This window comes from Ambystoma mexicanum, chromosome 9, assembly GCF_040938575.1.
Source record: "Ambystoma mexicanum isolate Mex_15411 chromosome 9, UKY_AmexF1_1, whole genome shotgun sequence".
NCBI lineage: Eukaryota > Metazoa > Chordata > Amphibia > Caudata > Ambystomatidae > Ambystoma > Ambystoma mexicanum.
The window spans coordinates 198,999,935-199,015,476 of record NC_090931.1 but is presented as its reverse complement, the minus strand read 5'-3'; the positions used below and the strand labels follow the sequence as shown (position 1 = coordinate 199,015,476).

Below are 15,542 nucleotides of genomic sequence, written 5' to 3'. Positions count from 1 at the left end.
CAGAAAAAGGTGATTAGAAGTTGATAAAAAAGAATCTGGAACGTTCCTTACCTGTAGACATAAAAAAGGGAATGCGAAATTTGCCACTAAGGACCCTGGCCCGCAGGTTCTGGAGCGTGCTCCCATCAAACGGAAGGGCACCGCACACCAAGACGTACAGGACCACTCCCAAGCTCTGTCGAACAAAAAATAAAGACACGACAGTCCGAGTTAAAAGAGAAATCACTAATTAGCTGGTCCACGTCTGGCATCTGCTCAACAATCATTGGCTCTCGGATGTTACAGACCGCTCTACCAAACCACAGGCCCTGCTCTGCATGATCCACAGCCACCCTGTGCCAGGGAAACATCAGCTAAGACAGCTTGATAGAGACATCCCAGATCATTATATCAAACAGAAAAAAAACTCACCTGCAAATGCATCGGTATCACTAGTCCATAGGCACTCATTACTAACTGTGATGAATCCTGCAGAGTCATCATTGAACCCCAGCCTAAAGTCTCCTCACATGTGGCCAGGGGAAGGCAGACGCTACCAGATCCAAACCCTAAAGGTGGTATCATGAGGGCAGATCATATGGGAGGAAACTGCAGTTAGGGAGAAGTGGTATTCATCCTCTTCTGAGGATAAGATTTCCTCAATGCTTAAATATCTAATTGCATGCAGTCATTGTACAATTCCCTCTTCCAGAATTACCTAGAGTCCCAAACATGAAAAACATTTTAATAAGCATGAAAATGGTACACTAAGGGATCAGGAAGTTAATATTCCAACTTCTAGAGGTTATGATTCTGCTCGATATCAAGGTCCTAAACCCAAAGGAGAAACACCAACTCCTTTAAAAATCTCCCCTAAGTTTGAACACTCTGTTACCCAATCAGATTGGGTTAACTAATAAACAAGAACATAATATTGCACATAGTACTGAGACGAGGAAGAAGGGCTCAGAGTCCATCAAGTGTTATGAGCAGTCTAGTTGTTTAATTGGGAAGCACCCGAGCAAGACCTTTAAAACCCTTAAGGACTTTCATGTGCGAGGGCAGCAGCAGCAGGGAGAAGCTGATGTCGGAATTGTGACGGCAGCAGGACGCTGTGTAGGCGATGTGGCAGAGGTCAGTAAAGCAAAGCCATGCAGAGGACACGCAACGGAAAGCCATGCTGAAGCAAGCCACGCCGTGTGGGATAGAAGCTCCCGACACGGTGTGAAATGCTCCGGCACTGAATTAGCACCAGAAAATGCCCAGAGCTGCGAGCGCTCCATTGAAAGTCGGCACGCACGGCGGCATACCAACAGGAGCTGTCAAAAGCAGCCTAGGCCGCAAAGAGACCAGCAAGTCAGTAGTAGACGCCAAGGCGTGCCAGTTTGTTGGCCTGAAGCAGACCGCAAGGTTAGAATAAATATTTTGAATAACAAAGCATTGAATTAAGGTGAACTGGGCGCAACTCTACTATTGAAGGATTCCAAATAAGGGAACATTGTAACTCGCATTGCCAAGGCCAAAGAAAAGTGATCAGGCAAATTGGGCATAATTCCCCCAATGAGGGATTCCACATAGGGGAACACGATAACCTGCATTGCCAAAGCGAGAAAAGACTGAAAGACCAATTGGGCGAAACACTCCTAAGGAGGGATTCCAAATAGGAGAACATTGTAAACCACATTGTCAAAGCCAGAGAAGACTGATATATATATATATATATATATAGACACATTGGGCACAATCCTTACCAGGGATACAAATAAGAGATTTATTGTAACCCTTATTTGTCAAGTCAGCAGAAGAGCGATACAAAGTAACATTCTGTTAAGAGTCAAAAGAGTTTCAAGAGAAGCAGTGTTGGTTCAAATCTCCTAATTTAATGTAGTGTGGATAGTTTAGGAACAAGCTTTACCACAGAGTACAAATTGTAGTAGTAGCAATGTTATCATGGTAGACAAGTGCACCAGGAAGAAGCTGATTTAGGTTGTGGTCAGTGCATTAAGTGGCACTACAAAATGAGCCGGGGCTCATCAAGGGGGCGTGGCCTAACAGTGGGGGTCCTGATGGCCCATTAGGCCGCACCGGCTCAATGGGCCACTGGCACCCATGCCAGGCAGCCTTTTGTAGAGATCAGCACCCTCTCGCCATTGGGGATAGGGTGGTGATCTCTGCATTTATTTTCTATAGGCTTGCCTGGCAGGGGACAGCGCTTCGCTTATTCAGCCTTAATTGTGGCGCTGCCCCTCGCCAGCTGGGGAAGGGCAGTGTCACCATTAAGGCAGAAAGGGTGAGGCCGCTGGAAGCTGAGGACGTCTTTAGGAAAACTGCCTCAGCTTCCAGCGGCCTCACGTTTTCTCCATAATGGTGGCGCCGGCCCATGGACATCTCCTGCTTAAAGGGATGCCTCGCAGGTGCGGCACAACCATTATGACTGAAAGGCATTTTTTTACTAAAGCCTGAAGCTTTCGCACATGAGCCAGAGCTTCAGGCTTCAGAAAATCCTTTTTGTGTAGTGGCCGGGACTGGCAGGGGCGATTAGTTGGCCATGGCAGGGCCCCGCCTCAAAACAAAAGTTCAGAGCCTGGCAGACCCTGGCCCACTTAATGCCCTGGTTGTGGTGGAAAAGGAGTGTTGACTCCATCAACTTGTCTTGATAAACTGTTGCATTTCAGAAAGTGATTGTTGAACCATCCTAACTAAAGTATGATGTACTACCAAGTGCTTGGCTTTTTGAGAAAAGAACACTTGCATTTGATTTCTGAATTTAAGTTTGAGAAGACTTGTTTTAACAAGCAGGAAGTATTTGGAAAGAAAATACTTTTGTTTTACATTTCATCAGCTTTATTTCTACCAGAAAACAATAAAAGCGGTACACAATAAATACATCAACATCATAATCACATATAACACAACTAATTTACAAGCAAGAACACATTCAAGTCACACGCTAGAAGCAGTTTACAAAGAAAGACGGTTCATCCTCAGCAAAGCATTGAGTCAATCAATGGGTGATAAGTGGACGAGCTAATTCATTAGCCTTTCTCATATCAACTTTCCCAGCTCGGGTAGTTGCTGGTAGCAAAAAATGGCCAGAGCGTCTGCAGAATCCAGGCACTTAGTCATTGCTTCACTTAGTGTCCTACAGCCGCGATTTAGAAGAACAAGTTACTTCTTACCTGGTAACGTTCTTTCGATGGGATGTTCCTTCGACGTATTTGTTATCTTGATAGATTACTTCCAGCTTGCTGGCCGTAATCTATCAAGATAAGGAATACGTCGGAGGACGCAATCCCTTCGAAATAAGGGTTTCAAAAAACGCTTCCTCAAAGGCTTAGTCCCCGGGAAGAGGAGTAGATAATGTTGCAAAGTGTCGACCGCCTCACCACAAAGAAAGCATGTTGCAGAAACAAACATTCCATTTGTGCCGGTGTGAGGCTGTGGGCAAAATGCAGAGCTTTAGGTACACAGCCCTTTGCCACCTGGAGGTGACATAATGCATATACTCTTCGCAACCGAACTATTTCTTAACAACAAGGTATTGGGCCAGTTGCTCCGAGACCATGGATTTCACCAGGATATCACGCTGAGATTTAGCCCTTGCTGTGCTCTTCTTGATCACTTCCTTTTCACATTCAGAGAGCTGCTCCCTTGCTGAGACAGGACAACCACAACAGCCTCTTTATATGTGCAAATGGTCATTTGACCATGAACAGGCCCAACAGAGGACTGGGTGCAGTTTGCTAATCTTCTCAAACCCTTCAAGGCCAGTTTCCAGTAACACTGGGATGTTCACGGCAGTAATGTAACGCAATGATACTGTAGAGTATACTAGGAAATATTACAATCCCAAAAGACCCATACAAAACTGCACCAAACCTACCGCTATAGCTAGACTCAGTACCACGCACCTCAACTCTGAAAGCCACAAACATCATCTCAAAGGTGCGCTTTTAAACGCTAGGTCTCTAGTTGCACACGCAACAGAGATCTCAGATATCATTCTCGCAGACAACCTCGATTTCCTATCTCAGAATCTTAGCTTCATGATGCGGCAGGCCCTGCCCTATCATTAGTAGTCCCCGACAACTATACCTTCTTACGAGCAGACAGACACACCTCTTGAGGTGGTGGTCTAGCTATCATAGTCAAGATCAGTCTAGACATGGAAAATTACCACAACCCCCACTATGAAATCCTGTGAATGCCTCACGGTCAAAATTGCCACCGCTAGCTCCCAAACATTAAACCTCTTCCTTATCTATAGGCCTCCAGGTCCTATTGGAACCTTCGCTGAGGATCTCTCTACAACCCTGTCCAATAACTTTAAAAAAAAACTCCCAAACAATAGTGCTAGGGGACTTCAGCCTAGGCTACAATGACGTTAAGGATATCCAGTCTACAGCTACTGCCTTGATCCTAAAAGAACTGGGATTCTCCCAGAAAGTTAACCTTCCCACTCATAACAAAGGTCGAATCCTTGACTGGATAGCACAACACAACTGTGAAGAAACCATCACAGACACTGTACCCCAGATCTGGACTGACCACCATCTACTATTATTTACAGTAGCAACGAACTCGGCCACGGCCCAGTCCTCACTTGCCCCTCCTATGCCCACGAGGAACAAAAAACTTATGACAGCGGAAAAATTGCTGCCCATCATACTACCACAACTGAATTCGCTCCCAGTCAATATGGAGCCCAATGTGCTAGTTGAACAATTTAATGAAACTATTAATACAGCCCTTGACCACATAGCTCCGCTCAAACTACGGAACAGGAAACCGAAAAAACATCTTAACTCATGGTGCACTCCTCATCTAAAAAATCTCAGGCTAATTAAAAGAAAACTTGAAACTATTTGGAGACTCTCTCCTTCAGCCGAAAATAAACTCAACCTCGCCAAGGCATCTTCCCAATACAAGAAAGACATCCTACTAGCCAAACAGGAAACGTATAATACCAGAATATCTCAATCTAAATCTAGTGTCAGAGAATTGTTCAGCATTCTGAAAGAACTGGAAACACCTATTGCTCCCCAAGAAAACTGCACCAAGGATAAAAAATGGTGCTCTAGCATACAGTCTGCCCTAACCAACAAAGTAGCTAAACTACAAACTAAAATTGCCCTCAAAAAAGCATCTCTTACGCCTCATTTCCCGCAGACTATAGCACTACCACCTAAACCCAAACAAGAATCACGCTTCTGCTTCTCCAAGGTATCGACCACTGAGGTAGAAAAAGTTATCCTGGGACTTAAACCGTCCAACTGTAAAGGCGATCAATGCCCTGCCCAACTGATTAAGGATGCTGCGAGAGAATTATCGCCATTCATAACTAAACTCATTAACTCATCCTTTACCACAGGTACTTTACCGAATAGAATAACTTAAGAGTCCTGGGTACTGCCACTTTTAAAGAAGCAAACCCTTGACCCGGCCATTCCCACTAACTTCAGGCCCATCACGACCGTGCCCTTTCTTCTAAAAAATTTAGACAAAGTGGCATACATGCAAATACAAAACTTCCTTGAATCCAACCACCTACTCGGAACCCGCCAATCCGGATTCCGCCCACAGCATGGGACTGAGACAGCCTTAATCGATCTCAAGGCCCAAATAGATCAATGCAGAGACAATGGCCAAGCAGCCCTACTCCTGTTAGCCCTCTCAGCGGCATTTGATTTAGTCGACCATACAGTCTTATGTAACCACCTAGACTCTGCAGCCCACTTCTCTAAAGAGGCCATAATATGGATCAAGTCTTTCTTGAGTAACCGAACTATGAGAGTTTTCTCTCCATCAGCCTCAGCAGACCCGATCCCCATAACATGTGGTGTACCTCAAGGATCTTGTGCGTCACCCACCCTCTACAATGTATTCACAAAGCCGCTCTTTGACGAAATGGATCATCTGGGTATCGCCTACACCAATTACGCAGACGATACCCAGATCCTCCTTCCGCTTTCAGGAGATTACGTCAAGGATCTGGCCTTAGTGAATAAAATCTACAGCATCGTTCAGGCATGGTTGGCCACACACGGCTTATGCCTGAACGATAACAAAACTGAGCTCATCATCCTAGGCACCCCAACATACATATCCAAACTCAGCCCCGACTATGCCAACTTCATTATCGATGGTAATAACATAAAAGTAGCGAAGGAAGTGAAGACCCTAGGTTTCTACCTAGATGCCACCTTGAACTTTGCTAAACAAGTTAACTCTCTAGCCTCAGCTACTGCATACACATGCAAACTCATCAGAGCCAGCAAACAATTCCTCTCTACAGACAGTTGCATCACGCTTGCCAGAGCCCTTATCCTATCCAAATTGGATTATTGTAATGAACTATACATAAAATCCAGGTCCTCCAGAACAATGCCCTGAGAGCAGCTCTCAAAATTAACAGACAGGAGCAAATATCTTCGTTAAGAAGAGAATATAAATGGCTATCCACTTCGAATAAAATTCAACTCAAAATTGCCTCCCTTACCCACATGTGCCTCAACAACAAAGCACCACCCTACCTCAAGGACAGGCTACATCTAAGAACCTCGACCAGACCCACAAGAACAGCGAACGCTAACTGCCTACAAGTCCCGCGATTTAAACTCGCTACTATAGGAGGGCACAGCTTCCCAGTCAAGGCTGTGCAGCTGTGGAACTCACTACCCCATAGCATTAGAGAACCCCAGCCCTTTGCGAAATTCAGGCAGCACTTGACCAATTGGTTGAGAGCAAATGACACCCAACTACCCTGACTTGCTTGACTTGACTGTATCCACTGGCGAACTAACCTGAAGTTCTAGTTGCACCCCTTTACCAGGATATTTGAATCCGCCTCTCTTCCTGCACTGGAATGTTCCTGGTGCCTGTTTATTATTATTGTATATATTATTTTATATTCCCCTCAAGAATACCTGCACCTGCAAAACTTTGTTTCTGGACTTAGACCCGGCCTTGTATATATCCGCCTACTGTAAATTGTACGATGACCCTGTACTGTTCCTACTTAACATGTACCGGTAACTAAGTTGAGCATATTCCTGTCTTGTGCTCCCTGATGCCCCAGGGTATGGCGCGCCCTATAAATAATAAACTAAACTAATGGGCAGTCCAAGGATGTTTTCCCAAGCAGGAGGTTGTAGTTACATTAACAATTGTTCTGATTTGTGAGCACGCCTTTGGAAAATAGATAATCACTTTGCCAAGTGAGAAGATATTGGATTAAAAAGAGTTTGTATGCTACATTGAATGAAATCTTTTATTTCACAGAACATTCTTTAAACTTAACTGTGTTCCTAATATTTGTAAATTGATCCAGGGGAAGGGAACGCAACCCTGGTCACAAGGATTACTGGTCAGAACCTTCAAGTTCGAATTGATATGTTATTTTGTGTGATTTAAGACAGCAAATCAAACCTTGTATACTTCTGTTGTGCATAGTAGTGTGAGGGTCAGATACTGTTTGGACACTAGGTAATTTTTCTTTAGCCTAAGTTTCTTAGGCAGGAACATCCTTTTTAGGTTAGGGAAAGATGGGAGTTTGTCTCGCCCCTTTTTATTTTATAAAAATAGCAACTTGTGAGAAACAATACCCGTATGTCCGTCTCACATTTCTGACCCCTCACATAACCCAAAGGAATCTTGCACCACTCTGTGGCGGGATTAGGACTATGCATTAGCAATGTGAAGACATGCAAAGGCAGATGACAAGTAAGCAGTCTGTCTCTCTGGTCGCCACATCCCACACCCCACTGTTCCAAATATTGAACTCAGGACTGATGATTACTTAAGACTCTGATGATGCTGGCATGGTATTAATTGGTAGTGAAGGAACAGTCCCAGTCAGACCTGGGTGAACCAGAGTTACTACAGCTCAGAGTTATTTACTTACACATATATGGATGGTGCTACTACATTACTTCCCCAAGAAAAAAAGCAATGCAGAAGAGGGCATTAAAAAGGTGGCATATTATAACAGGTCGGGAATCAGGTAAGGCACATTTTTAAACTTATATTGCACTTCATGTCTGATAATAGGTGCTATTATTCAATGTCATTGTTCTAGGTTTATGTGTCTAGCAGGCTTAACATCGCTAACTCTTGCAAGTGCTAATTGATGAGCTATTTTTGCCTTAAAAAAAAAAACAAGAGAACTGAGAATCCTTTGAGACTGTAAACCATAAAGAAATTCAGGAAACTGTAAATCATTTGGTGATACAGTTCCCAGGCCAAATCCACAAAAATACCCTCTCCTCAGCACCCCCACCACCATTTGCACACTCCAGTGCACCCTCCATTGTCTGCCTGTTCCGAGGGACCTTCCAGCATGGCCACTCCGCATAGCAACTTTATCAGCAGATTTATTTCCTCCCGGGCTGCAGAGCGGCTCACTGCGATTGGCCAGGCTCCAGAACAACAGCAGACAGTGAAGCGTTGCTAGCAGGCGATTGCCGGCCCCCTCAAAGGACCGATTCTAAGGGCCATGACTTTCCCTGTCTGGCCCTGTCCAGGCATTGCAGGACCCATAACTTTCTACAAACCCAGCATCATTTGATTAGAACTGCTCCACGCGCTGTTCTACCTACTGTGCAGCCTAAGGTAAGAGGGCCACGTGTTCACCTCAGCTCACCCGCCTCGTCCTAAACCAGGCCTCTATCCCCCTCACGCCGTTTGCCCTACATCTCCCCTGCTGATCTCCCCTACCACTCCCGGCAACGCACATCCGTTTTCTCATGACATGCTTTGGTGATAGTAGTTTTGCCTCACATCGCTGCACCCCCATCGTGGAAACTCTGTGTGGGTTCCTGGACTTTCGCACTGTGGTGTTTCAACTTCTATGCACCCCCCCCATTGCTGCAACATTTGTGTGGGCTCCTGCACTTTCACACTTGGCACGTCAACCTCCCTGCACTCCCTTTTCCCTCCCCTGTCCTTTTGTAGCCCTACTTCCTTCTTTCTCCAACTATAACCTTCCCATATTCTCCCCTCTCCCCCATACCCCTCTCCTACTACATGTCTCATGCACTTATCACTATCAGAAAAGCTATTGGTATGTACGATAGTCTCACTGTTCTGTCTGTTCTTACCCTACCCTCCCCCTCACCTTACTCCATGTAGAGCTCTTGCATTGTTGCAACGACCGTCAGGCATGTGATCTGTTGAAATGAGTTGATATTCCTCTTTGCTTTATGTCGTACCTCTAAATGCATAGCATTTGCCCATTCTGAATGTTCCAAAACCTATTAAGATTGTCAATTCTGTTTGCTTAACTACTCGCCCTCCCTGCTTTGAAGCGCTTTGAAACACTTATTTAAGTGTATAGGCGCTATATAAATGGCCAAGAAATAAATAAAATACTGGAAAGTCAAGAGGGACTCCAGGAATCGTCCCAATGGGGGTGAAGAAAGTAGTGCAAAACCCAGAGATGGTAAAAACCTCCATAAGGGAACTACAAAACTTATTAAGACCTGTGAAATGCATTGGGGTACCATCTAGGAAAAGGGAGTCGTTCTCTTAGCCACACAAGAACTTTATATAACTATTTGATTTTCGGTTGGGTCACGGAGAACCCAAACGTTTATGGAACCTTAGCTTTGAACAATTTGAGAGGCATTTGGACGCATTATATTCAGGAGAAGGGAATAACTCTCCCGGATTACAAACAGTAGCTGGACTTTACAGTGTTTTGTTGTAGTCACAGGGATAGAGCAGGAGCTTTTGTGACTGCGATGGTGCCTTTTTGTTTTGACTCGCACAGACCTCCTGACGAGCACCCGAGTTTCTTTAGTTTATGTAGGGAAATTCCCTTAGTGTTGGGGATAGATAGGTTTGGGTTGTCGTTTAATAGAAGTCCATAGCAACCACTGCAGTGTCGCTTGGTCATTCTCTTATTTCCTTGTTGTCACAGATGGAAGTGGGAGTCTAGCAGAGAAACTGAGCAAAGGCAGCAGCGTTGTTGAATTAACACCAAAGTCTGGGGCGAAATGCTGGTTTCAAAAGATACAGCTAGAATAAGACCTATTTTAAGATTTCTGACATTTTTGAATTGATGGTGAAAAAAAAAAAGAGGATTTCTTCATAGCATCAAAACAGTAGCAGTCACCATGGGAAAATCATCACCGCCACCCCCCAGGTCTGAGAAATTTCCCTGGCATCCTCTGTGCAGAAAAACTAAGTTTTTTCACAATAAAAATTGCTCTTTTGATATGAAATGGGAAGTGACACGATTCACTACATCATATCACTTATCCACGGTGGGGGGGGGGGAGCCCTTTCCCATGAGGTCAAGTAGGTGAGACTGCTACCCGATACTTCTCCTGGGGTTGGTCTAATGAGGGAGGATCTCATGGGGAGGGAGGATCTCATGGGGAGGAAGGATCTCATGCAGACCCTCCCCTCCAGGGAGAGGGATGGCCATCTAGGGTATAGCCCTGATAAGGACATCAAACCACCACACACACTAGCATCTCTTTCTGCTAACCTCTTTGTAGACTGATGTACTGTTGTAAACTAGGCTACCTCAGGATTCTTGACGGAACTGAGATTAAGAAGAACATCAGGAACATAGGTAATCCAAGTACCAGGATAAGGTGGGACAAAAAAACAATGAAGAGTAATACTAAGAAGGAACTGCAGAGGTATAGACTTCTGCAGCGTTGTGGTTCCTTCGTCGCCATAAAAAAGGAAGGATTACCTATAGGAGAGACAGCCAACCAGGACGAGAGAGCGTGAAGCCTGGGAAGCATGAAGGAAACACGGAGGAAAACTGTAACGCTCACCTGATTCTCGCAGAGGCGCCGGTCTTGACTGGGCGACTACCGTATCTCCAAAGGTGATGTGTAGCACCCGGTTGGCTCTTGGGCTGGACCTCTGTGCACTGTATGCCTGACGTGTAGAGTAAGATGTCTGCAGATAGAAAATATGGGGTTAATGAACTGGGGTTATTGGGGTGTCCCTATCTCTTTCCTCTTCTCCTCTCCTGTAGACCCCCAAAGGTTAACGCTCTCACCTTAGGTAAGTGAATGCCGAGCTCTCCATCTGCCTCGGGGCAGGGTTCTGTAACCAGTTTCTTCACTGGATAGGTAGCGCAGGCCTCTTGACTTCAGAGGACTGCTGTCCGTCGTTTACTGCACGAACGGTAAGTTTCGAGTCATTCAAATGTCTTTAAAGTCTTTAGTAATGATGTCTCTTGTTTTGCAGGGTTCCGGCGATGGCGGATGACGGGCTGAAGTGAGTTGAAGATGGAGCCCGTGTGATGAATAGAAGTCCCTGGAAGCACGTAAGTAAGCGCTTGTTGCCTGCTTCACGATGCGCTCTAACTGTCTTTTTATTTTGCAGGTACGAGTTCGGAGCGGCTGCAGGGTGCCGGAATACCCACTGGGTTAGATGTGGAAAGGAGTAATGGCACGTGAGTATTAAAGTTCCCCAATGTCTTTAAACGCACCTTGTTTTGTCTTTCAGATGCGGGATGCAGCGCCGAAGGCCTCCGGAGCGTGCAAAGAGTTGGTAAGCTTTTGTCTTTCAGATGCCGGAATGCAGTGTGAAGACCTCCGGAGCGCACGAAGAGTAGGTAAGCCTTTGCCTTTCAGATGCCGGAATGCTAACCTGTTCTTTCTTGTCTTTATAGGTGTTGCTGAAGACTGGATTCAGGATGGTAAGCCTTTGCCTTTCAGATGCCGGAATGCTAACCTGTTCTTTCTTGTCTTTATAGGTGTTGCTGAAGACTGGATTCAGGATGGTAAGCCTTTTTCCTTAGGCCCAGGACCGGATGCAGAAGACACGATGAGCGTTCTGCTGCAGAGGTTGCAGAATAACGCAAAGCAAGATTCATCCACCGGGTGTGGTTTAAATAGCCTCCTGTAGTGCTTTGGTGTCTCCTTCCACAGCCACGCCTAGGTAAGAAAAGAGTTCCTGCTTTCCAGAAGAGTTCCAGTGTTCTGAATCTAGGGAGTGGCTCCAGCCCCACCCAACAGGAAAAGTAGTTCCAAACAGAAGGGGATCAGAGGCTCAACTGGCAGGCAAGTAAGCAGCATGGTCTGCTGCAGGTAAGTCCACCCAAGCATTATGAGCCCGGCGCTTCCAGCGCTGGGACTGGGCATATTTATGAGCCTGGTGCCACTGGCGCCAGGACTGGGTCCAAAAGGTCCCAATTGGGACTGGTTGGCACTCGGAACCTGGGTTATGGATCTGCTTCCAAGGGAGTTGGGAAAACCCTGACCTTTTGGAAGCAGAGATCATGACAAAAACGGAGGCGGCCAGGATAGGGCTGACAACAGTCCACTCCCAGAATCAAGAGGACAATGGGACTTGTTTGCCCGAGGGTGTCCAGACGGTACCTCGAGGCTGGCAGACCGTGACGCGAACGCAAGAGGCAGCGTCCACACCATCAGTCCAAGGGTCGGGCTAGAGATCTGTGAGGTGAAGGTACGGAGACACCAAGACTAGCGTGCAGCATACGGACAAGGAGAGAGAACCCTGGAAGAAACAGCCGTGCATGGCGGGAACAGACAAGGCAACAGGAGAGGCGTAGGGATCAGTAGGGGCTGAAAGGTATAAGAGGCCAAAACCCTATACGAACATAACGAGCAGGACTTCTTCTCCTCATGGCAGTACTTGGCAGGTAAGTTAACCAAGTTGAGTAAACCAAAAAAGGAGAGAAACAAGTATTGGGGTCCCAAACCAATAGAGTCATACAATTCATCTTCCTTGTGACAGTACTTGGCAGGAAAGTCGCCAAGTGGGCCAAACCAAAGAAGAAGCCGACCAGGGGAAGGGAGTCATTCCACCTGGTTATAAGTGGTTACATTGGAATTAACAGGAAGAAAAAAAAAGTCATTCTCCTGGCAACACCGACTAGGAGGAAGGTCCAACAAGCCTGGGGAGGGGCATCATTCCCACCGGTTTTTGAGATTGAGAAACGCCAGGAGAAGGGAGACATTCTCCTGGCCCAACGAGAAAGTAAATATTGTTTACAACTTTGTGACCTGGGGGATTGAGTCATTCCCCAGGGCTATTTGTGAGACAAAGCCAGGAGAAGGGAGGAATTCTCCTGGACCACTAAGGAAGTATTATGTGGACCTGTGAGCATACTACAGAAGGGAGACATTCTCCTGGAACCAGAACAGGACTGCTGTATTCCGTAATGTATAGTGTAAGGGGCAGAAGTAAGGTTTTCTTGACACAGGACAGTGGACACTTGTTTTTACTTGATCAGACATCCTGACAAATACCTTAGATCTTTAGTGGAGACAGGGAAACCCCTCTTAGGAATAGAATAGGGAAACATTGCTGTCTTTTGCTTTATTCTTCAAAAAAAGGCTTTAGCACCCTTACAGAAGCTATTCAATGGTTATTGCACAGCAAGGCATCTGGCTCACTGCCACCAACAATGTGCTTCGAAGTGGGGGCAGACAGTAGCAGAGGAATCTTAAGGCAGAGATCAGGGGAGTATCTGTCTACTATGGTCTTTTTGTGGTATTCGGTGGGTGGATGAGTGGAGCATTGATCTATTGACTCCATAGGGTACCCGACAGTTCCAATAGGAAAAGGCTGAATTTGACCTGCTCCTCTCGGCTGGACAATAGAAATCATTTCTGATTGTGTCCAGAGGTGTACAAATGCCCCATTTATCTGAACGTTTAGTGGAAACTGGGTATATCACTGTAGATTGTTCCGTACAAGAGCCGTAGTCTGGGAATATATAAATGCAGATTTCCAGGAACAGTGAAACTACAGAGCAGTCCTCTCGGGAAGTCTAGATGCTGTTATGCACCAGTCAATGGTGGGCTGGAGGTGCACAGTTGGGATCAGAGAGAACTTCCTAGGACATGACAATATAGAGCAGTATTAATTTGACTTAAACATGTGGATGCTTATATGCCTGCTGAATTGCTTGATAAGTCCCATGACAAGTTAAGACTGGGTTTCTTCACTCTTCTCCATTGATGGTCAGACTGGGTTACAAAGCAAGGGTCAATGGACTTCAATGTGTCTGACTTGTTAAGAGCCACAGCAGGTTTAAGGGATGTGCAGAATGTGTTCACTACTGAAGATTTTAAGTAAAAAAACATTTTGTGACAATCTAATCAAGCTCTCTAGAGCCACAGTAAACTATGATGTACCCCAGTGGTCAATTTCTGTAACGCTCAGCTGATTCTCGCAGAGGCGCCGGTCTTGACTGGGCGACTACCGTATCTTCAAAAGTGATGTGCACCACCCGGTTGGCTCTTTGGGCTGGACCTCTGTGCACTGTATGCCTGACTCGAAGAGTAAGATGTCTGCAGATAGAAAATATGGGATTAATGAACTGGGGTTATTGGGGTGTCCCTATCTCTTTCCTTTTCTCCTCTCCTGTAGAACCCCAAAGGTTAACGCTCTCACCTTAGGTAAGTGAACGCCGAGCTCTCCATCTGCCTCGGGGCAGGGTGCTGTAACCAGTTTCTTCACTGGATAGGTAGCGCAGGCCTCTTGACTTCAGAGGACTGCTGTCCGTCGTTTACTTCACGAACGGTGAGTTCCGAATATTTCAAATGTCTTTAAAAGTCTTTTGTAATGCTGTCTCTTATTTTGCAGGGTTCCGGCGATGGCGGTTGACTGGCTGAAGTGAGTTGAGGATGGACCCGTATGCGGAATAGAAGCGCCTGGAAGCGCGTAAGTAAGCGCTTGTTGCTTGCTTCACGATGCGCACTAACTGTCCTTTTATTTTGCAGGTACCAGTTCGGAGCTGCTGAAGGATGCCGGAATACCCACTGAGTTCGGCGTGGATGGAGTAATGGCACGTGAGTATTTAACGTTACCCAATGTCTTTAAACGCACCTTCTTTTGTCTTTCAGATGCCGGAATGCAGTGCGATGACCTCCGGAGCGCGTGAAGAGTAGGTAAGCCTTTGTCTTTCAGATGCAGGAATGCTGCGCGAGGCGTTGATGACAGCCGATGGACCAGGTAAGAGATGCGCTGTCACTGAAGACCGTAGTGCTAACCTGTTCTTTCTTGTCTTTATAGATGTTGCTGAAGACTGGATTCAGGATGGTAAGCCTTTTTCCTTTAGGCCCAGGATCAGATGCAGAAGACACGATGAGCGTTCTGCTGCAGAGGATGCAGAATAACGCAAAGCAAGATTCATCCATCGGGTGTGGTTTAAATAGCCTCCTGTAGTGCTTAGGTGTCTCCTTCTACAGCCACGCCTAGGTAAGAAAAGAGTTCCTGCTTTCCAGAAGAGTTCCAGTGTTCTGAACCTAGGGAGTGGCTCCTGCCCCACCCAACAGGAAAAGTAGTCCCAAACAGAAGAGGATCAGGGGTTCAACTGGCAGGTAAGTAAGCAGCATGGTCTGCTGCAGGTAAGTCCACCCAAGCATTATGAGCCCGGCGCTTGCAGCGCTGGGACTGGGCATATTTATGAGCCTGGCGCCACTGGCGCCAGGACAGGGTCCAAAAGGTCCCAATTGGGACTGGCTGGCACTCGGAACCTGGGTTATGGGTCTGCTTCCAAGGGAGTTGGGTAAGTCCTGGCCTTTTGGAAGCAGAGATCATGACCATTTCTTCTCCCATGTTAT

General features: G+C 46.1%; 1 protein-coding gene across 4 annotated transcripts in view; it reads right to left on the bottom strand.

The window, feature by feature from the left end:
* Positions 1–15,542, bottom strand: part of SIK3 (SIK family kinase 3) — a 2,024,801-nt gene that overhangs the window by 1,007,113 nt on the left and 1,002,146 nt on the right. For all 4 annotated transcript variants that reach the window (XM_069614493.1, XM_069614491.1, XM_069614492.1 and 1 more), the window contains one exon: positions 52–175. In XM_069614493.1, coding sequence (XP_069470594.1) covers positions 52–175 — 124 coding nt within the window. The remainder of the gene's footprint in view (positions 1–51; positions 176–15,542) is intronic.